This window comes from Echinops telfairi, unplaced genomic scaffold (assembly GCF_000313985.2).
Source record: "Echinops telfairi isolate 266 unplaced genomic scaffold, ASM31398v2 ScPeMD7_7412;HRSCAF=8450, whole genome shotgun sequence".
NCBI lineage: Eukaryota > Metazoa > Chordata > Mammalia > Afrosoricida > Tenrecidae > Echinops > Echinops telfairi.
Window position 1 is genome coordinate 1,868,760 of NW_022111312.1, and position 26,224 is coordinate 1,894,983.

Genomic DNA, 26,224 nt, shown 5'->3' on the forward strand with positions numbered 1-26,224 from the left:
CCAGCTCGCTCGAGGCGGGGCCGGGGCGGACCCTTCCGGTGCCCGCAAACGACTTCCGGCCCCTCCGAGTGCGTCCTGCTAAAGCGTCCGTCACGCCCCGCGGCCGCGGCTCTACGCAAGTCCCCGGCCTGAAGGGAACCCGCCTTTCAGCTCGATCAGACACTAGTTCAGCTCCTGAACGCTCCACTTTCTAAACTTCCAGAGGCAAGGATGGCGTGGGAGGAGGTTTTTCTATTCCGGGTGCCGAAGCCGTGCGGAACGCTCGTCACCGGAAGTGGATACTTGCTTCCGAACGGAGCGCTGAGCGCGTCGCTCCCGCGACCAAGATGGCTGTCGGGGTTCGGCCGCTGCCTGAGACCTGGCAGAGATCAGGGGCATCGGGCTGAAGCGGCTGCATCTGCGGCCCGGGCTCCGGTCGCGGGGGCCCCCCGTTGGGCAAAGCGAGCGATCGGCAGGTGAAATCAGGGTCTCGAGTGTTCTAGGAGGTGAGACCGGGGCCCTTGATGGGGTGGCCCTGGGTACCGGTCTCCGTCTCCCCAGGTGGGAGGGGCAGGGGTGAAGAAGTAGGTTTCGCCCTCCAGGGAGTTCGCTCTGCTGCCCTTCCACGCCTTTTCTTCTCCATTACGATCGTTCTTTATAAAAGGGTAAAGCCGGGCGAAAAGGGTTTGTGGTGGCGGTGATTGGTGTTCAGGAAAGACGCCGGGCCCCCAGGTGACCCAAACAAGAGTTCGCACATTGTATTCGCTTGCTATGGGTGACCTTGGGAGAGCTCCCTCGCAGCTCCGAGCCTCAGTTGCCGCCTCTGCAAGATGGGATAATTAATACCCCGTTTCACAGAGGGTTGCTGTGTGATATGCTTTAGAACTGTGTCTAGCACACAGCTCACAATAAAAACAGCTGGGGTTCATGACATCAATAAAGGAAACCTTGAACCTGGTCTAAGTTCACTGTTTTGACCCCACGGGCAACTTTAAATTCTTAATTTCCCTGTGACATTCTGTGAGTCAAAGAGTTTCTAGGCCTTACTTGCTTTTCTTCCAAATAACTAATTGCTTTTGAATTAGAAGTAAGTCCATATTCAAGAACTTCGTTAACTCTGAAAAACCATGCTCCCTCTCTGTGTGTGAAGGTGTTGGTAATACCATTTACCTAGGTAGATTGTGCCACACCGTTAGCTTATGCATTGGGTTGCCAACATCAAAGGCAGAAGTTCAAACCCACTAACCACTCTCCTGGAAAAGTGAGACTGTCTGCTCCCGTAAAAATGTACAACCTCAGAAAACCCAGAGAGAGACTGACATCAAGAAGACGGCGTCCACAGCTGTGAAAGCAGGCAGATCCAACTCCAGGCTGGTTCATAGTGAGTCAGGTTAAGCTGGAGGCTCCTAACGCCAATAACTTAAATCCAAGACCAGCAGGTCAGGCTTGTGATTCCAGAGGTAACTGAAGCGTGCAGGCCATCAGCTCAAGTCCAAAGGAACAAGTGCGGGATCCAGACCCAAGAAAAAGTAAACAAGCTTGCCACCCAGAGTCTACTTCTATGGCAAGCAAGACACACACCTCCAGGCAGCTAATTACATCAGGACTGTGGCCTGAGTAAGGATGTTACATTCCACCCTAATCTTATTCCACTATGGAAGCTTACAATTGATTGACTGTGGCTATATTGTGTTAGGTCAGGTCTTAGGGAATTTTTAAAAATTTTTTTAAAAACCCACTGCCCTTGAATGGGCTCTTGACTCATAGTAGAACTGCCCCTTGGGTTTCCAATCCTTTAAGTCTTTACAAAAGTAGACAGCCACTCATCTTTCACCTGTGGAGTGGCTGGTGGGTTCAAACTACTGACCTTGCAGGTAGCAGCTCAGTGCTTAGTCCACTATGCTACCAGTGCTCCCCTAGGTATTCACTGCTAAACAACAGAGGATACTGGCCTAGCCAAGTTAAAGCAAACATTGGAGCTATTACAACACTACAGAAAAGATCACTTACATGCTATCTACCTTCAGACTTCCCTAATACCTTCGTTTTTAATAATCACAGTGCTCTGATTACTAGATTCAAGTTTTTTTTTTTTAATTTAAACTCCGCAACTTAATGCCATTGAGTCCAATTCCAACTCTCAGCGATCCTGTAGGACAGGGTAGACTTGCCCTGTGGTAGAAAGTGTCATCTTCCTCCCTTGGAGCAGCTGATGGTTTGGCACTGCTAACCACAGGGCTAGCACAGCCCAAGGAGTATGTTTGCTGTGCATTGTCGAAGCAAGGACGTTGAGGGCCGTCAGGTTGATTCCGACTCAGCAACTCCATGTGAACAAAAGATGGGAGTTCCCTGGACAGTAATCCTTACAGAATCGCCAGGTCTTTCTGCTGTGTAATCAATGAGTGGGTCCAAACTATGAACCTTTTTGTTCGCAACCAGGCACTTAACCATGCTTGCCACCCGTGCTCTGTTAGCAACCCTAACACAAAACAAGACCCACTGCCATCAAGTCAATGCCAGTGCATAATGACCCTGTAGAACAGCGGTTCTCAACCTGTGGGTCACGGCCCTTTGGGGGTCAAACGACCCTTTCACAGGGGTCCCCCGATAACAGTAGCAAAGTGACAGTGATGAAGTAGCAACAAACAGTTTTATGGTTTGGGGGGTGGTCACCCCAACAAGAGGAACCATACTTAAGGGTTGCAGCATTAGGAAGTTGAACCACTGCTGTAGAACTACTCCTAGAGCACTTCCCAGATGGTCAGTCTGTGTGGCAGCAGACAGCCTCACCTCTCCCACAGAGTGGCTGGTGGGTTCGAACTACCATTATTGTGGTTAGCAGGCCATTAACCGGCTGCACCACCAGGCCCCCTTATGAACTCTAGGAGATAGGTCTGTTTATGCTCAACTTCAACATAAGGAAACTGAGGCTTGCAGAGGTTAAGTACTTACCTTGGGAAAATAAGAGAGTCTGAATCAAAAAGAATCAAGATGCCTTGATCCAGTCCAGGGTTTTTGTTTGCTTTGTCTTGTGTTTCGTGCAGCCTCTTGTTTCTATCGCATTTTAGGTGATTGCAGAACAGTAGCCCTAGAAGTCGGGCTGCCGTGAGTCAGAATGAACTCAGTGGCAGTGAGTCTTCTGGAGTGCAGCTGCAGGAAGGGAAGAAAGAAGAACTCGAAAAATTGCCAAGTAGACACTCATGTGATAAGAACAGAAGCACAATCGTGACCTCAAGGAAGGGATATTAACTTGGGGGACGAGAAAGGTTTGAAATAGTCGCAGTGGTTCTCCACCTTCCTAATGCCGCGACCCCTTCATATGCTCCTCATGTGGTGGGGACCCCCAACCATGACATTATTTTCGTTGCTACTTCCTCACTGTCATGTTGCTACTGTTAGGAATCATCATGTCAATATCTGATAGGCGGGATGCATTTTCATGGTTACAAATTGAACATCATGAAAGCACAGTGATTCATCCCAAAAACGGTATGTGATTCTATATTGTGAAATATTGATTTCTAATAACAAATAGATGAAATTTTGTCTTGAAGCATGGTGCAGCAAGGGTAACAGTCTTAATATAACAACAGTAAACTACATGGCTACATTTTGCAACAGTACGTATAAAAAGCCAACTTCAGGTGGGAAAGCTGAGATAGCTTCTTTCTCACCAGATCAGCAGATCTGCATGTGGGCGGACCCGCCTGGAGACAGGAGACAGATAGAGGAGCGGGTCTCAGTTCCTAAGACCATCGGAAAGGTCGTTCAGCCCCCAAAGGGGTCATGACCCACAGGTTGAGAACCGTTGTCTTCAAGGTACTTAGTGGCAGTTTGCTTGAAGCCTTTTTTCCCTTGGGAAGAGGCTCCCTCTTCTACTCTCTCCCTCCCCTCCGTCACCCCTTCCCCCCTCCTTGAGGGACTGCCCCTATGGTGAGGAGAGAAGGTACTGTTGTCCTCATGGCACAGAGCTTTTGCCCAGTCTAACCATCAGGACCAGTGACCGGACGGGTGAATCTTAAGTGTCCCCGGAGATAGGACACACTTGAATGAATGAGGCATGGGAAATATTCCCGCATAATTTCTTGCCCAAAGAACCTTAATACCGGCGCACATGGCAGCCTTTGTTGAAGACTTAAAAACAAAAATGGAACAAACTTCGCGTCTATGAAAATTGCCTGTCCATCAGCAGTTCTCACTGTTTGCGCTGACAGCCAGCTGGGTAGGTACTTGATGGACGTCCCCTCCTTCCGCCCTGATGGTTGGCTGCTGAGCCAAGTGCAGGCAACAGATGAAGGCTGGAAGGCTCTCCTTGCACTGACCTGCCAGACGGGGCCTGGGCTCCAGCTCCCTGGGCCTCCCACTGTCCACGCAGCCTCAACCTGGGGTGCTACTTTGAGGGAGGAGTTGAGAGAGCAGGCACCACTCTCAAGGAAGCTGATACACACTCTCCCAATTCTAGGACCCCCACACCACTCCTCTTCACCTGTCGGTGGATTTCATCCCCATCTTAGGGCTATGTGCACGCATGCATTTTTCATTCCCAGGGCATAGCCCCATGTCGCTGAAATTGCCCCACGATGGGTCCCCGGGGCGCACACCGTGGCTGCTTCTGTAAAGATTGAAAGCAGCGTCTCCAGAGGGGGTGATGCCAAAGTAGGGGGCGCTGGACTGATCGGGGCTGGAGGTGGCAAAAGCAGATCTCTCCACTTTGTCCCAGACTAAGTACAAAAGTTTTTAAATGCCCAGGGAGGGGCACGGAGTCATTATTTATTTTTTTTCCCCTCCAAAAGGAGTAGTGGTAGGCCAAATAAATTGGGGGTCATGTGATTTGAATCCTTGACACCCAAAAGGGCCATTGTTCCACTCTGCCCTCTGGGGTGGCTCTGAAGCGGAATCCAGCATTTGGTTTGGGGATGTTTGGGGCAGGGGTGGGGGTGGGGGGGTTGTCTTCACCTTGTCTCCCCACGATAGTCTTGCCTTTATCATCACCAAGCCTGTCACCTTCGTTCCGCTTTTGTTAAAGAAGACCCCTCCTTTTATTTTCCACCCGTTCCCCTCGAGGACCAACCATGGAGATGCAGTCAGGCCTCCATTCCAAGGAGACGGTTATTTGAAAAAAGGGCCTAACTGTTGGCTTTAGAAGTCAGAGGCTCTGGGTCTGCTGCTTGGACCCTCGTGAGGAAATTGCATGGTGCCTCGCCCACCCATTGGACCCTGAACCTGGCTGTCCTGCGCTGCCTCTGCCAGAGAAGAGAAGCCTCCCTCCGAGATCACTACCAGTGGCCCGGCTTTCAGCACCACAGGTCAGTCCTCAGGGCCGCTCCCCCGGGGGCTGCCACCACCTCTTTGTCTCTGTGAGGCTCTGGCAGCCTCCCTTCCTTTGTTTTCAGAATTCTTTTTTTTTTTTTTAACATTTTATTAGGGGCTCATACAACTGTTATCCCAATCCATACACACATCAATTGTGTAAAGCGCATTTGTACATCGTTTCTCAATGTTTTCAGAAGTCTTAAGGCAAGACCCACATCCTGGAAAAACCCTTGCTGCTGTTTGCAGGTGCCAGTGGGCAATGAGGAGGCTCCTGACAGAACTCCCTAACTAGGTTCGCGTGGCCTGGCCCTGTACAGACTTTCTCCCCCTCCTTTTGAAGAAAACAGTATTAATTGCAGTGAAGGCTTATACCGCGCTTAATGGGTTCCCACTCAGCAAGCGCTAAGAGCACTGTGGTGGCAAAGAGGGTTATGTGTTGGGCTGCTCACCACAAGGTCAGTGGTTCAAAGACACCAGTCACTTTGAGGGAGAAAGATGAGGCTGTCTGCTCCCAGGAAGAATGACAGCCTCGGGAACCCACAGGGGCAGCTCTACCCTTTCCTATAGGGTCGCTGTGAGTCGGCATCCACTTGATGGTGGTGAGTTTGGGTTTTTGGTTTTGCCAATGTTGAATGAGTTGGTTCAGGGCTGTCTCAATATTTCTGTGCCCATGTATCTGGCTTGCCTGGCCCTGACACTCTCTGTTGTAAAGTAGCCATTGACCACTGGTCTCGTATAGATTTTTGTCCTGAGGCGCACAGTGCTCACAGATAGAAAGGCTACACTGTGTGGGCCAGTATGTCATTTAGCTAAACGGTGGCCAAAGGGGCTCGTTTCAAGTCAGGATGAAAGAATGTCCCAGAGCAACAGTCTCCAGGCTCCACTGGTTCAGTAAGTTTGTTTTTTTGTTGCATTTTTGATTTGTTCCCAAAGGTAGGCGAGGCTCAGTTCTGCGTTCTTCTTCTAGTCTATCAGGGTTCACCGATTATGGTCCTGACACACTTCCCTCTGGATCTCGCGTGCTTTGAGGGAAATTACCCGGTGAGGAGGTTGTTTTCCATAAGGTTGCCCTTCTGCATCATTCATTCCGGTGTGCCGTCGAGCCAGGCTGGCGGCTCCCTTGGGCAGCAAGGAGCTGAAGAGCTCCTGGCTCCGTGGGCCAGTGTTGGGTTCGCTAGGCTGCTGACTGGAGCCACCGCTTTGGGAAAGGGCACCGGTGTGCCCCTAGAATCTTTGTTCCAAAGGAGTGGCTGTCAGTGCTGGGGACAAGTTCTACTCTGGAGTCATTGTCAGCCCTGAGCAGAATGGGGAAATCAAGACCTCGGACCAGGTTGTCGGTGAAAGACAGGGTTTCCAACTTCCGTAAAGTGTTAGCTGTCTCAGAAACCCACCGCGGCAGTTCTATCCTGTCCTGTAAGGTCAGAATGAACGAGCCTGCCTTGGCTTTTTGGGCTGGTTTCTACTAAGACTCCAGTGTATTCCATTTAACCCTATAAAGCCTGAATTTTTAATTTCAGGGAAAAAAAACTTTCGGTTTTTATTCTTTACTTTCATAGTTATCAATATACATACATTAATATATACCTTTAATTAAATGTTACGAAAACATCATGCTCGGTGTTATAGGGTTAATGGGCTCTCTCGTATTCTGGAATCCTGACCCCTTTGGCCTTCCGAGGGTTAAAATAAGGAGCCCTGGGGGTGTGGTAGTTACAGGTTGGGCTGCACTCTGAAAGGTCAGTGGTTTGAAACCACCAGCTGCTCCTCGGGAGAGGGACAGGCCTTTCTTTCTGTGCTACTCCCATCAAGAGTGACAGTCTTGGAAAACCCACAGGGCCAGTGCTACCCTGGCCTGTGGGGTCCTTGTGAGTCAGCAACTCGACGATGACAGTGTGAGTTCAAAGACTCTTACATACCCTGCCTCAAGGCGCACCAATGAGTGTTGGCCTATTGCGAGGCTAAATAAAATGATGGTGACGGGCGGGCGTCCTGTTTGATTTCTCGCCCCTCCAAGTGTGTGCTTGGCAGGTAGAATTGGACCGCCCAGTGGTGCTGGGGTTGACGGCCACAGAGTTGGCTCCGCCTCACGCTGACCTACTGTCTAACCGAATGAAGTGTCGCCCAGCCCTGCACCATCTTCATGACCAAGGGCATGTTGGGGCCCACGGGTCACGTGTGTGTCAGACTGTCACCTGGAACGTTGGACTCTTTGTCACCGACCTTTGACTTTACCAATGTCAAAACCATGGTTGAGCTTCCTGACAGACAACAAACACCAAACTCACCGCCATCCAGTCGATGCCGACTCATAGGGACCTTCTAGGACAGGGTAGAAAGGCCCCCGTGGGTCTCCAAGGCTGTAACTCTTTGAAAGGCCTGTCTTTCCCCCCCAGGAGCGGCTGGTAGTTTTGAACTGCTGACCTTGGGGCTAACAGCCCAGTGAGTAACCACTACGCCACCAGAGCTCCTTCACATTGTTGACAGCACCATGAAATTCACTTACCTTGCTGGGATGGTTTCCAGCAGAGTTTTATGGACGGGATGCGTTCATTCTGCCAGGCGCTGTGCGGGTGCACGGTTAAGACAGTCACAACACCCTGGCCTCGATGTAGCTGGTCTGCGGGCCTCTTCCTCTCACACGAAAATGTCGTTACTTACTACAGGATGATGCCTCCCTGGCCTTAGGGGGTGGCGGGGCAGTAGCTGAAAGGAAGCCTGGCCTTGTGCTGGAAGGGCTGTGCGCATCCCGGAACGTGCTGCCGCCCACGCCGGGCACCGGCGCTCCGTGGCACACCCCAGCCGCTCGCCCTTTGCCTTGTAGCCTCACTGCCAGGTGTGCGGAGATGTTCACCGTGTCGCAGACCTCGAAAGCCTGCTTCATCGACAAGGCCCGCCAGGCCCGAGAGGAAAGGCTAGTGCAGAAGGAGCGGGAGCGGGCCGCCGTCGAGATTCAAGCCCACTTCCGGAGCTTTCGCTGTCGGAGCCAACTGCACAGAGACATCCGGTGGGTGCCGGGGAGGCCCGGGCACAGTGGCCATGGGCTCCCACACAGTGGAAAGCACGCTCTTCTCTGGGGCTTGCAGAGCTGCCGGGAGCCTGGATTTAAGGTGTCTTTTCTACTTTTGTGTGTCTGTTTGAATCGTCCCTCTCTAGGAGAGAGGTCGATGAGTTTTGGGGCGCCGATGACCCCGGCTCCGCGAAAAGAAGAGCCCTTTGTGTTTTCAAGATTGCCCGGAAGCTGCTGTTCATCTTCAGGATGAAAGAGGATAACGAGGTACCCCCTGCCAGCTCATGCGCAGAGCACTTCCTGGAGGCCGGGTCTCTTGGCCAAGGCCTCTGGGTAGGGATTTCACAAGTACCGACTGGCTTAGTTCTTATACAGGAACCCTGGTGGCGTCATGGTTGTGCATTGGGCTGCTAACCGCAAGGTCAGCAGTTCAAAACCACCAGTTACTCTGTGGGTTAAAGATGAGCCTTTCTCCTCACGTAAAGTGTACCATCTTGGAAACCTACAGAGGCAGGTCCGCCCCATTCTCTAGGCTTGTCGCTGTCTTGATGGCAGTGAGTTTGGGGTTTGGGGTCCTCATGCGACTTTTCAAAATCAGTACTTTTGCCACCCCACGTCCTTTCCCCTGTGTTTTCCCAGGACCCATCTCGTAGGGTGCCATCAGGGGTCCGAACACATGAACTATTTGGAGGAATTGGATACGTATAGGTATAAAGTAGCTAAACCATTTCTGAGACAAACCACAATATAACTCGAGTAGCAACTCACAGATCACTGGTGGCCCTATCGGGTGAGCCGTGGACTGCGAATCACAAGGTCAATGGTTCAAACCCACCAGTTGAACTGTGTCTTAGGTCTGCCTTAGCCATCGTTCGAGAGGAAGCGTGGAGGCAGGCCTTTCTCCAATGACGCTTCCAGCTGGGGTTCACCCACCAGTCTTGAGACCAGCCGTGAAACACCTTCCGCACCCTCCATCACTCAGAAAACAAAATCACTGCCATTGAGGTGATGCCGACTCATAGCGACCCTGTGGGGCTTGCCAACTGCTGGCCAGAGAGCACAAACCCACGGAAGAGAGAGCGGGCACACGTGTCTTTCCCTCAAAAGATGTCCCACTCTGGATTTTAATGTAACACACCACTAGCTTCAAACCCACAGAGCCGGTTAAGCCAAGCCCCTCAGGGGGGGCCAGGCACCCCCAGGGGCCGCCAGTCTGAGAGGCCCCCTGTGCCCGGTTTCTCTAGCTGTGAGGAGGACAGAGCTACCGCCTCAGGTGTGCATCACCAGGGGTGCTGCCTGGCACAGACCCAGGCACGCGTCCTTCCCACTCCCACGTCTCCTGAAGTGTCTTGGGATTTCCCCATCCTGCCTCTTTCCAGAGATTTGAGAAGCTGTGTCGCTACATCCTGAGCAGCATGGACGCCGAGAATGAACCCAAGGTCAGTGGGCTGGGGAGCTTGAGCACCTGCTGTTAGCACTCAAGAGGCCGGGAAAGTCTCCATGGGATATTAGGCCCCTGTCAGTTCACATCCACGTGCCTATCAGTGTTGGACGGAAAACATTAGCGTGCTGTGTGTTAGCTCTGCCACTTACTCACCGGGGGACCTTCCTTGAGGGGCTGCGTGCCTCTGGGTTAGTGTCGGAGGGACGCTTCACCCCCCTCGTCAGGGCTTGTTCACCCCCACGGCCTTGGCTGGCACTGGACCTGACCAAGCATATGCTCTCTTCAACGGTCTCCTTTCCCTGCATGTAGGTGTGGTACGTGTCCCTGGCTCTTTCCAAGGATCTCACGCTCCTGTGGATTAAACAGATCAAGACCATTCTGTGGTATTGCTGTGAATTCCTTCGGCAGTTCAAGGTAAGAATAGCCAGGCCATGGCCCTTTAAGAGCTTCCACGTGTTTATTCCCAGCATTCCCGGGATTTTCTCACAGGTGCTACCTTTGAGGGTCTGTCCCTCTTCACCTCTCTTCTGGGGGAGTGTGAGGTGGATGCATGTAGCAATATGAGCCCTTCTTTGACGTACACTGGGGGCACTGGGCTGCCAATTGCAAGGTCAACAGTTTCGAAACTGCCAGCCGGGCCTCGGGAAAGATGGGGCTTTCTGCTCCCCTAAAGAGTAACAGTCTCGGAAACCCACAGGAGCAGTCCACCCTGCCCCTGGAGAGTTGCTGTGAGTGGGCATCCACTCAATGTCAGTGAGTTTGGTTTGGTTTTTCGGTCAGCAGTCTATTGACCATTAACCCGCCTTTCATGAGCCCTGGCAGTGCAATGGCTGGGCCCTCAGCTGCTAATCCATGTTTCCAAAATTTGTTTGGCCTACCACCCCTTTTCAGGAAAAAGCCTTACTCAGTGCTACCAAGCTGCCCCAGCCATTAAAACCGTTGCTGCTCTGGAAACCATTTCTTTATCCATCCAGGATAAAGTGTAGGTATCTGCTTGTGCAGCTTTCCCGAGATCATTCCAGCGCCCCCTAGGGGACAGTATCACCCACTTTGGGAAACAATGGTTTAAGCCTTGGAACCGGGTGGTCTCCAGGGACCGCCCCAGGTGCTCACACTGCCAAGGAGTCAGGAGTCAGTCACAACAACAGCTAATTGTGCCTTCTGGATGTGGATCCATGCACTGTCCCAGTGCCCAGGTGGCAGATGGGGAAACAGGCACAGTGTGTTGTGTCTGGTTTGTTAGGGCCCCTGGGTTTATGCATAGGTAGGTAAATTAAACTAGACCAGGCCATTTTGTTCCAAGACTCCTGAGTTCTCTGTCCCCAGGACTAGCTCCGCTTCCTCAGGCCAGTCCACATCTGCTGAACTCACGCGACATCTAGCTCCCTGAGAGGAAAGGCAGAAAGATGAGCCTGCCTTCCTGCCTCCTTTATTTGCCTCTGCACGCCCTTGGAAATGGCTGTCTGGCTCACAGGGGGCGAGTTCGAGCCTGACCTTCTCTATCATTTCCAGCCGGAAATCCTACAAGACTCCCGACTCATCACGCTCTACCTTACCATGCTGGTCACCTTCACAGACACGTCCACCTGGAAGATTCTCCGGGGGAAAGGTCAGTGGGCCTGACAGCGAGAGCTTTCCTCGGAGGGCATTGCCCTGGAGAACTGGGGGACCGGGCGGGGTGGGGGGTGGGGTCTCTTCGCCTCCCGAGGTAGTTTGTCTATTGCCACCACCTGTACAAACGAAGGTGCCCCCGGCAAGACCCACCAGGATGCATTGTCACAGCAGCCAGAGTACACCTCGCGCAGTGCGGTGCGCTGTGGTCTCTCCCTCCGGGTTTATGTTTAAGGACACAGGCCCGTGGATCTCGCTTCTAACTCCCCGAGCACCTCAGCCTCAGGGCTAAGAGCCATTTCCACCTGCGTGCTGCAGTTCAGAAAAGCTAAGGCGATAGGGTCTGATTTACCCCGAACATTGGCCCGGTGACCGCCCCCTCCCCTGAAAGTCGTCCTTGGCCAAATGAGTCTCGTGAATTGGTTTCATTCATCCCTTCATCGAATGGGGGGAGGGACTGTGTGTCGCGGGGCAACGCTGTGCGTGCACTGCCACTGGAGACCGGGGAATGAGCCACACAGGAAAGACCACTGCTCATGGGCTGTCGCTGAATGACCTCCGCTGCGTGCCCTGCGCTTCCGCCCAGCCCGAGTCTCCTGGACAGCAGGTGCCAAGTAGAGGGCCTTCTCCCAGACCCAGAAGGAGCGCCTGGGAGTTCTCAGAGAAGGGAAGGGAAGCACAGGCCGTCGAAACGGTGCAAAGTCTGACCCTGAGCCTGGAAAGAGGGTTTCGTTTAGGTTGTATCCGGGTCCCTAGGGGGCCAGGGAGGTGTTAAAAGGTGCTGAGTTTGTGCCCCACCATGGAGAGGAGGCCACCACAGGGAGCAGAAAGGACCAAATCCTTGGAGGGGGAGCAGGAAAGGGGTTGGAGGAACGTCAGAGAGAGCAGCTACCATTTAAAATCCAAAAGCGGAACCGTGCCAGTGTGCCGGAGCTCCTGAACCTAAGTGGTGTGGGGTGTGATTTGCCGTCCCCACACCACACGCCGTTCACATCCCAGCCCGAGATGCCCTGACTCTTCTGTCTGCTTAGGTGACAGTCTGCGGCCGGCCATGAACCACATCTGTGCGAACATCATGGGACATCTGAACATGCACGGGTTTTACTCCGTGCTGCAGGTCGGTGGCCCTGCCCCTATCACGGGACCTCCACGTCCTCCTTCGCCTCTGGGGCTTGCCTTTGGAGACTGGTTCTCCCCCACCCGGGGACATTCAGAGTCCTCGTGAGGGGAGGGCTGGAGCCGGGAGCCCCGTCCTGCCTCCTGAGGCAAATCTCTAAACCAAAGTGAAACCCGCTGCCATCAAGTGGGTGCCGACTCATAGCGACCCTATCAGACACATTAGAACTGCCCCTGCGGTTTCCCCGACTGTAGTGGGCAGCCTCGGCTTTCTCCTGATGGGAATGCAGGCATGTGAGACTTCAACTCTAGAGGGAGGCCGGGGCTCCTCCCTCAGCTCGCTTCGTGGCTGTCCCCGGCATTCTGTCTCGGCCAGCGTCCATGCTGTCCCGTGCTGGGCCAGTACAGACCTCCAGGGTCAGATGCGAATGGCTGTTTAAAACACTTTGGAATTCCTCACTCTGAGACCCTGCATTGACACGGCACCGGGACAGGTGCCTGGACAGGAGGGGTGCCAGCATCCCCTGCCAACAGCCCTGGGAGGTGCTGGGAGGGCACTAGGGGTTGTTACCCACAGCCTGTCTCTTTCGGGGGACCCCCCACAACTCTGAGCTGCTTTTTAAACTAAGATGGTATCCTGGCATTTCAAGGTTGTTGTTTTTAATCAACCAGTCATTTGTACATTGCTTATTATTTTTAAAGGGCACATCCCTAAAAGCGAGAGAGGTGATGAACGTGCAGACCCATTGAAGCTGCCGTAGTGGCGTAGTTTGGCTGCTCACTGGGCTGCTGACACAAGAGGACAGTGTGAACTTAGCAAGCGCTCCTCAGGAGGAAGGGAGGCTTTCTACTCCCATGAAAGCGCTGTTGCCTGGGAAATCTCTGCAGGGTTGCTATGGATCGGAATCCACTCGATGGCAGCAGGGCGGGTGGTTTGGGCCACATCCATATTTTCTCTCCCTTTCAAAAAAACATTGTAATGGCTTGTTTTTCTTTAGTCCAGTGGTTCTCAGCCTTCCTAACTCCACGACCCTTTCATACAGGTCCTCATGGGGTGGTGACCCCCCAACCATAAAATTACTTTCATTGCTACTTCATCACTGTCATTTTGCTCTGTTACCAATCGGGTGGCCCCTGCAAAAGGGTCGTTCGACCCTCAAAGGGGTCTCGACCCACAGGTTAAGAACCGCTGCTTTAATCCAAAGGGCTCCTTTTGTTTTTGTGCTTTCCTATATGTACATCAAGGAGCCCTGGTGGCGTAGTGGTTCTACGCTGGACTGCTAACGGCAAGGTCAGCAGTGTGAAACCACCAGCCAGCCGCTCCTTGGGAGAAAGACAGGGCTTTCTAGCTTCATAAAGAGTTACAGCCTCAGAAAGCCACAGGGGCAGTTCTACCCTGTCCTATAGGGTCACTGTGAGTCAACATTGACTCAATGCAGTGAATTTGGTGTGATCGATTTATCACTCTCTATACACACACACTTTACAAACATACTTAATTTATCTATTATACGTCATTTATGTATACATTTCCTTTGTACGACATATTTATGTTATTTACACTTGCTCGTATTTATGTATATACAGTTACACATGCACACACATCCTTGTTTATGTGCAAATGACGAGAGAGTTGCTGTCCTCCCTGACCAGCTCACATGATCTTTCAGATCCTGCTGACGCGTGGCCTGGCGAGACCCCGGCCTGCTCTGTCCAAAGGCCCTTTAACTGCAGCCTTTTCCCTAGCATTGCGGTAAGTCAGAGACCACCGCTCGGGGGTCTGTGTGCTTCTCAGTGCTCGCCCCTCTTGGCGTTCTTTCCTCTGGCGACTTGTGTTAGGTGGGGGCTTGCCCACGAGGTCAGAAGTCACTGGGAAGGTCTAGGAAGTGTTGTTCTGGGTGAGAGCTATGGGTCCCTTGCTGCTCTCTCTCTTAATTCTCTGTCTGTGCCCCTCCCTGAATGTTTCTGTAACGCGATCCTTCAGAACGAATGGCCAAGATGCAAACTCTATCTCTTTTTAAGTGACAAAGGGACACTTTGAGAGTCGAAGGAGACCCAGCCAAGAGCCAGGGTAGCAGATGCAAGGGATAGTTTTTGGACGTGGAGAAGCAGAAACAGTTGCCTTCTTTCCGTTTGGAGACATGTAAGGCAGCAACAACAGCAACAACTCCCTGCCATGGTGTGAGGCTGACTCGTAGTGACCCCACAGGACCGGGTAGAACTGCCCCTGGGGGGTTCCCAGACGGTAGCTCCTGATAGGAGTAGCAAGCCCCGCCTTCTTCCTGCAGAGCAGCTGGTGGTTTAGAACCGCTGAACCTTGTGAGCAGTCCAGTGAGTGAGTACCCACTACAGCACCAGGCCCCGTGGAAGGCATATAAGATGTTAACTCTCCCCTTGGGAACTTGTGAGAAACTGTCCTGCCCCCAAAACTTGTTCAACAGCCAAAGCAGGGAGACGTTTCTGGTTTAAGGTTTAAAGAGATCCCGGGACTGCCTGCAGTCATCGACCGCTTGGTCTCATACCAAGTGGGATACTATTCTGTGAGCCAACCTGGGGCTGCGAGCTGAAGTCAGAGGTCAGTTTGGGTTCAGGGTTCAAAGAGTATTTCAGGACAGTAGGCCTGAGGAGTCCTCCGGTCTCAACCAGTCCCGCAAGTCTGGGGTGTTTTGTGTCATGTTGAGGCATGTGAGATTGTGGTTCACACTTTTCTCCCATTTCTCAAGACCCGTCTGTTGTGGTCTGATTAGAATGGGGAGTCACGGTAGCTGGGCACCATGTAGTTGCTCTGGTTCCAGCTAGCTGAGGCTGTGACTCATGGGATCTGTCTGTCTCGCAGACGCCTCTCTCCTTGGAGCGCTTGGTTCCCTTCTTTATCCTTTGCACGAGGCGAGAAGAAGCCGGTTGTATCTTAGATACAATTGCAAGCTTCTAAGAGCCCAGTCACTGCTCACCAAAGTAGGAGGGAGGGTACTGACTTTGTGAACCCCATTATGCCAAGTGAACCAAGAGACGCGTAGCCCCTGATTCTTAAGAGCTGCATGGTCTGACATCACATGATTGTGCCAACATTAACTGTTCTCTAGTGAACATTCCCTTCCGTTTTCCCTTGAGACCCCACAAAGTGTTGTTAGTCGTGGGGGGTCTAGAGAGACCGCTGAAGCTTTCAGTTCCCCAAGCCTTCCAGCCTCAGAAACCCTCTGTTGCTGTGAGTCAGACTCGACCCGATGGCAGAGCGTTGGCTCTCTGCTTTCCTTGAGGGATCCTTGGGGGGTTACCCTCTGGTTCTGGTGCACGCACGGACATGTCTGAGTGAGGTGGTTTGTCTGTCTAGCCCTGTGCTTGCTGCACAATTTTCAGACAACCTGCTCCGGCCGTTCCTCATCCACATCATGTCTGTGCCGGCTCTCGTGACCCATCTCAGCACGCTCGCCCCCGAGGTAAGTGGGCTCGGCAAGCCTCGCTGCCCAAACTCAGCTCCTGCAAAGTGAGAAAGGAAAAGGTTTTCTCTGCTGAGTCCCACCTTACACCCAGGATGTTACTTCTCAGCCAGTAGCCAGTGTGGGGAGACACACACACACACACACACACACACACACACGACATTACCTCTCAGCCAATAGCCAGTGTGAGGAGACACACACACAAACACATCTAAGACATTACCTCTCAGCCAAGAGCCAGTGTGGGGACACACACACACACACACACAAGACATTACCTCTCAGCCAATAGCCAGTGTGGGGACACACACACACACACAAGACATTACCTCTCAGCCAATAGCCAGTGTGGGGAGACACACACACACACACACACACACACACACACACACACACACGCACACGCCGTAAAACAGGTCTCGCCCTGGTCCCCCAAGAGTAGCCTGCAGGGGACTGACTTCATGCTCTGGTGGCCCACCTGTCCCGCGCCCGCCTTAACTGTCTGCACTTGTTCACAGCGACTCACTGTTTTAGAATCTCATGACCTGCTTCGTAAATTCATCATCTTTTTAAGAGATGGAGAGCGGTGCCGTGACGTGTGTGAGAGCTTAGAAGGCTGTCATACCCTCTGCCTCATGGGTGAGTTTCTCCCATGAGGAGGACTTTGACGGCGTCCTGGGAACCCGAAGATGCCCGCGGGCTTTGCTTTTCGCTTGCCTTGCAGGGGGCTGCCAAACCTTCGTGGAATGTGCCAGGATCTCTGTATCCCACCTTTTCACGAACCTTTTGAAGCACCCTTGCCGAGGTCGGGAGTTGCCTGGGTGGCTCATTGGACAGGTGGACAATAAGACGGACAGCGAGACCCCGAAAGAGACAGGCAACTGTGCCAGCCTGACAGCTGGTTGAGGGACTGGAGACTACCCTCAATTGGGTCCCTCAGGGCAACCAAGGGAAAAATGGACCTGGAGTGGTGGCCGGGATTGGCCTGTACGGTGTGGTGGGTGGGGCTTTGAGGAGAAACTGGGTGGGGCCCTGGCCCTTTTAACAATACTCTTTGGTATAGAGAAAAGGCTTCTGGGGAAAAGCATTGAAAGTCAGCAGAGGTCCGTAATCCTCACTGCCTGGCAGGAAGAATTGTATCTGGTACAGAAAGATGTCATGGGCCAGGTGTAAAGATACTTTCCTGTGGAACTCCTCCCACAAGGGGTGTTAAGGAGTCATCGTAGTTTCCAGGCCCCCAGATCCTCCTCCAAAGGTCATTGCTTATGCTGAGCCCTGGTTTTGAGGGGTCCTCAAACTTTTTAATCAGGGGTCCAGTTCACTGTCCCTTTGACCCATTGGAGGGCCGGACTATAGTTTAAAAAAACTATGAACAAATTCCTATGCACACTGCACATATCTTATTTTGAAGTACATAAATGTCCTCGGCAGGCCGCATGTGGCCCACGGGCCGGAGTTGGAGCATGCCAGTGATAGTGTAATGTTGCACCGTCATAACAACTCAGAGTCGGCACCTTCAGACTCCTCACACACGTGGCCCCTCAACATTCATCTAACCCTCCATGTTCACATCACCCTCACCCTCACACAGCGCCCTCTCACACGCGCCTCTCAGTCGTCCTTGCAGAAACTGGCCAATGAACGAGCTCAGCTCCAAATCAGGGCAGCCTGCTCCTGGAGCCCTCTCTCCGACCCCTGCGCCCCGCGCGGCAGCCCCCCTCCTACATACACACACAGGCCCGGGCCGCTCCTCATGCAGTGGAAGTCCTGGCACATGTGTAACAGCCCGAGTGGCTGGTGGGCGGCCCGTCACACACGCCTTCTCTCCTGCAGGCAACCTCCTCCACATGGGCTCCCTCAGCCCGCGGGTCCTGGAGGAGGAGATGGACGGGTTCGTGCGCCTGCTCACCCAGATGCTCTGCTACTGTCAGAAGTACGTGTCGCAGAAGAAGTCCAACCTGACCCACTGGCACCCTGTCCTGGGATGGTTCTCCCAGTCTGTGGACTATGGGTGAGTCTGGAGGCAGGTGGCCATCTTCCTGCCCTTCACCCCTCGCTCTTTCTGCCTGCCTGCCAGCTGCGAAGGTTTTGCTCCTTATTAAAGCAATACACACCTAGCATAAATTAGAGACGAGACCAGAAGAATAGAGACCATCCCATAATCCTGCTTCCTACAGGCAGCCTCTGTGGACATCTTCCAGCCTTTTCTCTGTCTAGCATGCCCACGCAAGCAATGCGTGCGCGGCACGCAGGAGTAGCCAGAAAGCGTATGTCATGTGCGTTATTTGTGTAAAAATACAGGAAGTGTCAATATATAAGACCCCATTTATTATCTTTTTCTTTTGGTTTTATCATTTCTTCTCTGTCCCAATCCTTATTAGTGACCTAGGTTGCCCCTTAAAAACATAGATATATTTTGTCAATCAACCACACGAAACCAAAAGGACTACATTTGCTTTAAAAAAAATTTAAAATAAAAAGCTCAGAAGGCAGAAAAGACCTGGACAGAAGGACAGATAGAAACAGGGACCCAGGAGGCAGGAGATGAGAAGGGCGCTGTTAGGTGGAGAGAACTGCGACCAGTGTCATGGAACAAAATATGTTTAAGTTGCTAAATGGTGAACCAATTTTTCTCTTGTCAACCTTGACCCAAGCTGCTGCAGAGTAAAAATAATAACATTCGGTTGTGTTTGCCCCAAAGGTCTCCACAGCAGCTTAGGTTCCTGTTCAATGTTTTCTATTAGAGATCGTTCACTGGCATTGGTGCTAGACCTTACAGTGAATGAACGTTCTCATTACTTCTGTTTGGTTGTTCTGTTTCCCTAAGTCTAGTTGCCCTGCCACCCCCCGACCCCCACCCCCACCCCCACAGTCTCATCTTTGTTTTCAAGTAACTATTGAGCTGCTATGATTCAGACATAACTGGAAAAAAAAACCAAGGGGCTCAAAGGATCTATTTCAAGAAGTGGAATAATTTTTTTTTAATTTTCCCTTTGAAAAGTGTAGGTGTAAAACACGAGGCTACCAGAAAACATTTCAGTTTTTTAAAAAAAAAGGAAAAGAAAAGAGATTTCAGTAAGGCAGCCTCCAGAGGCTGAAAGCACCCCCTGCGCTGAGGTAAAGAGGTACCTGGCGCAGCTATTTCCTCTTCCTCTTCCGAACCCTGAGGTCCGGGATTCAGGCCAGGAGCTCTGGGCAAAGACCTAGAACCCTTTGCCATACTTCATCTTCCCTGGACCTGCCTGAGCAGCCGTCCTTGGGACTCCAGGGAAGACCGCTCACTGCCCCAGCCTGCAGAGAGCGCAGCCCACGCAGCCTGGTGGGAAAGGTTCTGGGAGACAGAGGGTGGAGCACCTTACAGAAGCGAGGAACATGGCTCCCGGCACTACCACCTGCTCTCTGAGGGGCCGTGGACAAGCCGCTTTACCTCTGCCAGCCTCAATGTCCTCACCTGACACGTGTGGCTCCTTCTCACGGTCGCCCTGAGGGATCCCATGAGCAAATGCACACAGAGGGCCTTACCGCCTGTAGTATTAAATTAAAATATGAAGCGGAGGAGTGGGGAGCCAGCCCCACCCACTACTTGAACTCACTGGTTCAGTAATACTACTTCTGGGTTCAGTAATGCACAGTTGTACGGTTGAGATATATAAGTATTATATTAAAGTCATTGAGAGCATGAGAGATATTACAATAATACAGTCAGACACGTTACATGGCAGCATTGCTCACCTCAGCCCAGCTTGGTGGTCCACATGGAGAGAGAGGGAAGGGAAGGAGGGCAAGGGAACAAGGGAGAGGGGGAAGAGAGGGGAGTGACCAGGGAGTGAGCAGCAAGGAGGTCAGAGAGCGATCTATATTGCTGACTCACACCTACATACCTTTTGGGGGCAAGCCAGCCCACTAATTACATGTAGAGACATACATTACAGGGAGGAGCTGCACTATAGGTTACACAGCAATGAGAGGGTGGTCTAGGGATTGGTCTCTGGGTCTCCATAGGAACCATTATCAGTAGGGTGAAAACTCCTCCTACAGGAGCCTGTCCACTGTCCCCAGAGGCAGGGAGCAGGCCCACCCAGGTGGAGGGATGAGACAGCAGTCTGGCAACTGATTGCCTTCAGGGGAGGGAATGCCTGCGCATCTGACCTCCCCCCACAACTGCCAGACCTGCCCATGCTGGGCAGGACTCCAGCTCTTAGGCGACCGTGAATAATGCTGCAAGTTTTGAGAGGACGGGACAGGAGGCGTCGTGGGCTCCTGTGCTGATGCAGCAGACCCCAAAGAAGAGTTGGGTGCCGGCCGACCGAGGGCACAGGGTGGAGTGGAGCTGGGGAGCCCTGAAGGTGAGGGCTTTGTTAGAAGGCAGTTACTTTGGTCTGCAGGGCAGATGTGCAGGCTAGCTGTGCCCGTGGCCGATGGAGAAGTTGGGGAGCAGGTGCAGAGACGGTCTCGTAGATGGCAGCAGCACTGAGGAGGTCAGGGCCCACACATCCCAGCCCTGCGGGAACGATGTGTGCACTGTAATGCTGGCATCGGGATCACGCTGGACCCTCACTTTCCAGCCATCCCGCGCCCCATCTCTCCCTGCTTTCTCCTAGCCTAAACAAGTCGATGCCCCTGGTCACCAAGCAGCTGCAGGTCCTGTGGGGCGTGCCTCTCATCCGCCTCTTCTTCAGCGACATCCTCAACAAGAAGCTCCTGGAGACCCAGGAGGTGGCCCCCGTGCCGTCAGCGTCCCCCCAGAACGTGCTTCCAGTGAAGAGTGAGTGCTGGACCTGTGGGGCTGGACGCCCCTCCCGGACTGCCCCCTGATTGAGCGCTCGCGGGCTCCGTGACTCCTTCTGTAGACACATGAGGAGGCTGAAGCCAAGTTTGTGTGTCGTACGACCGTGACAGAGAGTGAGGAGGGGTAGGAAATGGGCCGACCCTGCAAAACCAAACCCACAGCTGTCGAGTCCCTTGCAGCCCACGGCGCCCCCACGTGGTCCAGAGTGGAACCCACTCTGGGAAAGTCGGTCCGACAGGCCTTTCCTGGGCAGAGCTGCAGACCTGCGGGTTAGCATCTGATCACACCCCGCGTGTACCTCCGAGACCTCACACAGGGCCGGGGATTAGAAACACCCACCGCCATGAGTCGGTGCTGACTCTGCGACCCTCAGGACAGTGGAACTGCCCCGGGGGTTGCGGTAGTGAACCTGTCCGGGAGTAAGTGAACCTGCGGTCCTAGCACAGAAGCATGTCCATGGTGCGTATGTTCCAGGAGCGCCACTGTGGTCTCTCTCAACTTCACACTTGGCTCTGAACCTTCTGGTAGCCAAAATGAAAAAGAGATCTTTTAGACTTTCTCACTTCTCATTAACGGGGCGGGGAGACCAGTTTCTCCTTGGAAGCAGAACTGTTGTGCCCTCTTAATTGTAAATCTCCCTCATAGGGCTAATAAGAGGGACACTGAGTCTCAGACGAAACCACCACCCCGTGAACATCCCTGGTGCAGGGTTGGTCGTGGCCTCTGACACAGCACCCGGGAGCAGCAGCTGCCTGGAACTCGGGGGGCTGGCCTTTTCCCCTCCGGTGCTTGGGAAGCTCGGTCTTGTAGCTGTCAGTGCCTGTGAGCTCAGTGAGTGTCACACCTCAAAACCCAAACTCACTGCCGTCCAGTCGATGCCGACTGGTAGCAACCCGACAGGACAGGGTAGAACTGCCCCTGTGGGTGTCTTCTGAGACGGCAACACAGCCTCATCTTTTTCTCGTGCAGCGCCTGGTGGTATCGAACTACTAACCTCGCACTGAACAGTCCAGCGCATAACCTCAGGAGGATATAAAGGGGAAGGTTTAAGTCAAAAGTAGGAGATAATTCATCACCCAACAGGCGTGCTCTTGGTTAAATATATCAGTATTGAAAGTCATGCAGCCCTGCTTCCCTGGATGAGTGCAGACAGGACGTCTCAGCCAGGCTCCCCCACCTTAGCTTCTGTGACCTCAATGTGTTCTTGTTGGGTGTTGCCACCCAGTCCGTTCTGATCCCTGGTGACCGCCCCGAGAGCTGAGGACAGATGGAGGGGTTTAATTTAAGGCTGACCTTTCAGAAGCAGACCACCAGGCCCTGGGAGGCACCCCTGGGAGCATTGGCGCCACCGATCTTACTTACTGGTCCAGCACTTGGCCCCCTGCACCACCAGGGGCTCCTCTGCCTTAAAGGAGGTCTCTGCAGTGTGATTTCTACAAGGTCAGCAGTTCAAAGCCACCAGCCACTCTGAGGGAGAAAGACGAGGTTCTCTCACCCTGTAAAGAGTTAGTCTCAGAAACCTGCCGGGGCAGCTCCGCCCTGCCCTCTAGTCACTGTGAGTCAGAACGGACTCGATGGCAGTGAGTTTGGTTTGGTTCACCCCGAGACATTTTCTGAGACTCTGGAGATGTCTGTTGAGTGAACGTGTGCTACTGTATCTCAAGAGAGGAGGAGACTCCCAGCACCACCAACTGCATGGTGGGTGTGGTCTTCCCCGGGTGGGCGGGGCTTGGCAGATCCCCACCGTCCCTGCTCACCTCTCTCCTCTCCCTGCTAGATCTCCTAAAGCGGGCCTTCCAGAAGTCGGCCTCGGTGCGGAATATTCTCAAGCCTGTCGGTGGGAAACAGGTGGACTCCGCCGAGGTCCAGAAGGTGTGCAACACCTGTGTCCTCTACCAGACCTCGCTGACCACACTCACCCAGATCCGGCTGCAGATCCTCACAGGTGCGGCCCACACTGAGCAAACCGCCCGTCTCAGCAGAAAGCTTCCTCTTCTCAGAAAACAGACAGACAGTGCGCAAGGCTGCGTCGGCTCGCCTCAGCTAGAGGGTCAGACCTCAGTCACCCGACAGCTCAAATTGCTTGTGGGAAGGCCCGGTGTCTCCTGTCTAGCGAGAGCCTGCCTGGCTGTGGTTGAAAATGAGGACAGACAGAGAGGCAGAAAGAAGATAAGCTCTAACAGTCTAACAGCCCACAATCGCACATTTACCACCACCTCAGACCACCTGTCATGGTCTGAGCGTTTTATCCTGGCAAAACCCCAGGATCAAATATCTTTATTGGCTGGGTACATACCTCTTGGACATGCTCAACTGCTTACCTGCAGCGAGGAGGAAAGTCCCCAGCCGGGAACTCGGCCCTGGCTGAGCGGGTTGGCAGAATTCATAAGAGAGCAAAAGTCCCTTGTAAGCTGGGAAGGCTATTCACTGAGTGGAGGCTTCGCAGCTTCTCTGCTGCGTGCTGTGGGGTCACGGCTGCGGCTGCTGACCTCTTTCACATCTACCGATTGTTCTTCGAGTGTTCAGAAAGCAGAAAAGCAACCAGTTGTCATCAGGCCGATTCTGACCCAGGGCAGCCCTGTGTGACTCAGTAGACCGAAAGCTCCATGGGTTTGTGATTGTTATCGACGTGAATTACATTGAAACCTTCTCACTTGGGCTGAGCGGCCCAGAGTGTCACCCACGGCAGCACCACGGGTTCTGCTCCGTGTGCCCTCTTTCACTTGTAGAAAACAGCACGCGGGCTGCACGGGGCTGCTGTCACAAGTTAGGAAGTGTTTGTGTCACTCCTCACGATTGTCAGGCACCACGAGCGCCAGGGGCGCCCCAGAGCCCCCGGTGCAGCCCTCGGTGAACTAGCCCACCCGCAGACACGCAGGCCTTTCCTCCTGGTTTGGGGAGCCTCTGACCCCCACAGGGGAACAGCTGAGGCTATTTCTTGGTTCACTTGTTTTAGATTGTGAGGTTTCTGCACGTGTGTGTGTGTGTGTGTGTGTATGAGAGAGAGAGGGAGAGAGAGAGATCCTGTTGCTCATGAGGCAGGTTCTACTCACAGTGACCCCCCTGGACAGAGCAGATGAGCCCGGCCCCCGTAGGGTTTCTCAAGCTGGGATCCTTACAGAAGCAGACTGCCTCATGGTTCTCACTCAGAGCAGCTGCTGGGTTTGAATCACCGCCTTTCTGTGCAGCCCCTGGGCCACCAGGGCTGGTTTTTGTGCTCTGTGGTATAGCGTGGAACCACAGGAGCAGCCCTTCCCTGAGCTAGAGGGTCCCCTCCCGGAGTCAGATCAATTCCAGGGCCATGAGGAGTTGTGTGCCAAGTACCCAAATAACTACCCAGAAGACCTGCTTTCTTGCTTGGAGAAATCTCTTCGTAACCATCTCCCCCAAACCTTGAAAATGTGAGGCGACCCTTCAGGGCTAATATAACCCCAAAACAAGCAAACTCACTGCCATCGAGTCCATTCTAACTCGTGGAACCCCAAGAGGACAGGGTAGAACCGCCCCTGTGGGTTTCTGGGACTGTAACTCTCTATGGGAATGGAAAGCCTTGTCTTTCCTCTGAGGAGCGGCTGGTGGTTTTGAACACCTAACCTCACAGCTGGCAGGTGAGCAGTCCAGCGTGTAACCCACCACGCATCCAACCTACTCAGGCTGGTTACACTGGCGTTCCGTTTCTCTGCCGCCTTGACGGTTCCTTCCATCTGCGCTGCAAGCACCCCGAAGTAGCATGGAGACTCTCCTCAAGGTTTTCTTACTTCCCGAAATAGTTCTTTGTTAAAAACTCAGACCTGAGCAGCCCTTCCTTGCCAAAATGAGAAGCGTTATCAAGACTCGAATGGCAGGCTGCTCCCTTTATCCCCAGGAAGCACTTGGGGCACATCCTCCATCTAACCGCGATGGCAGCCGGCCTGTGGGAGGCTTTGCAGCCATCAGGAAGCCGGCTGATAAATGTCTTCCTTCTCCTTCACCTTTTGCTTCCGCAGGGTTAAATTTCACGCCACCCGTCACAGTATCTTTCCTGTGGCCCTTCATTGCCCTCCTGTTTTTGACATCAGTGGAATAAGAGAAGCAAATGAAAGTGCTTTGCTAAATGTAATTGAGCTGCCCAGGTGGTTTAAAGTAGTCAGCAAACCACGGCCCACCGGCCTACTCCAGCCTCCCACTTATTGTTGTAAATAAAGCTTTATCGAAGCACAGCCACATGCATTCAGCTTTGCCTAAAAACTTTTGATCAAGCCCTTTCCCGAAGGCTGTCCTGAGCCCTGACTTCAGGCCTAACTGTTAAGTCAGACAGGCCTGCCCTCTCTTCCTGGCTTTGCCACTCACTTCTATTAGCTGTGTGATTTTAGGAGTGTTACTCAACCTCTCTGTGCTTCTGTTTCCTCGCTGACGAAACGGAGAGAGAGTGGGGCTCTGCAGGCAGGAGCCGTCACCTGCAGAGTGCTGAGGAGGCTCACTGCTGTCTGTGGGTTTCCAAGACGGTCGATCTCAGTGGGAGTAGAACAGCTCACTCCCGAAGAGTGAGTGGCTGATAGTTTCAAACTGCCGACCTTGCGGGGAACAGCCCAGCGCGTAGCCCACCGCGCCCCCATGGCTCCAAGCCAGCCCCTGTTCCCTGTTGGTTGCCTGCTGTTGGTGGCCATTTTTATTCTTGTGGCGGCGAGGATGCGCAATGGTCACTCGTGGTAGCTGGTTGGCTTCCCCGTGGTGAGCGGGAGACTGGCTGATGCTCTCCGTCCTCTTCCAGGGCTCACTTACCTCGACGACCTGCTGCCCAAGCTGTGGGCCTTCATCTGTGAGCTGGGCCCCCACGGGGGCTTGAAGCTCTTCCTGGAGTGCCTCAACAGTGACACCGAGGAGTCCAAGCCGCTCCTGGCCATGCTGGTTCTGTTCTGCGACTGCTCGCGGCACCTCATCACGTACGTTGCGTTGACTGCTGTGGGGCCCAGCTCCTCTCCCGGCGTCCAGAGAGCCCGAGCCACACAGTCGTTGATGGGCTGTTGCTGACCGGATTGCTCCATTCATTTGATGGGCTCATTAAAGGAGAATTAGATGGGGGACTGGATCCCCAGTGGGGGGCAATCGGCAGGTGTTACTCCTGCCCTTCCAGGAAGCCTGGTCAGGACCACTGAGTGTGTGCCGTGTGGGGTGTGCCAGGGGCAAGCACAAGTGGCTTCTATCAAGGACTCACTGTGCCAAGTCGCTCCATTAGAAAGTTCAAAAAAAAAAAAGGAAGTTCGGGAGTCGGCCAGCCAGGGTGCACAGCCTGATTCAGCTACTCGTTGTACCACCGGGAACAAGGGTGGTACAATGTGTCCTCAGCCCCTGTGTCCTCAGCTGTAGGTGGGAATATCAGTAGCACCCGCCTCCGGGGAGCGTGGTGAGAAAGAGAAGACCATGCCAGTGAGCGCTTGGCACGGCCCATGGCACAGGGAGGGGCTCAGCAGGTGTTGACCTTGATCATGTTGTCATGCTGACCTAGGGCAGGCTGCTCGACCTCTCTGCGCCTCAGTTTCCTCCAC

At 53.3% G+C, this 26,224-nt stretch overlaps 1 protein-coding gene across 1 annotated transcript in view; it reads left to right on the forward strand.

Annotated features, from left to right (window-relative positions):
• The first annotated feature begins 350 nt into the window (after positions 1-350).
• Positions 351-26,224, forward strand: part of UBE3B (ubiquitin protein ligase E3B) — a 45,475-nt gene continuing 19,601 nt past the window's right edge. The window contains exons 1-15 of the mRNA XM_004709540.2: positions 351-485; positions 5,044-5,285; positions 8,114-8,296; positions 8,446-8,566; positions 9,679-9,738; positions 10,053-10,157; positions 11,256-11,352; positions 12,386-12,471; positions 14,141-14,223; positions 15,802-15,907; positions 16,429-16,549; positions 17,744-17,921; positions 20,512-20,675; positions 22,477-22,644; positions 25,450-25,621. Coding sequence (XP_004709597.1) covers positions 8,136-8,296; positions 8,446-8,566; positions 9,679-9,738; positions 10,053-10,157; positions 11,256-11,352; positions 12,386-12,471; positions 14,141-14,223; positions 15,802-15,907; positions 16,429-16,549; positions 17,744-17,921; positions 20,512-20,675; positions 22,477-22,644; positions 25,450-25,621 — 1,622 coding nt within the window. The 5' untranslated portion in view covers positions 351-485; positions 5,044-5,285; positions 8,114-8,135. The remainder of the gene's footprint in view (positions 486-5,043; positions 5,286-8,113; positions 8,297-8,445; positions 8,567-9,678; positions 9,739-10,052; positions 10,158-11,255; positions 11,353-12,385; positions 12,472-14,140; positions 14,224-15,801; positions 15,908-16,428; positions 16,550-17,743; positions 17,922-20,511; positions 20,676-22,476; positions 22,645-25,449; positions 25,622-26,224) is intronic.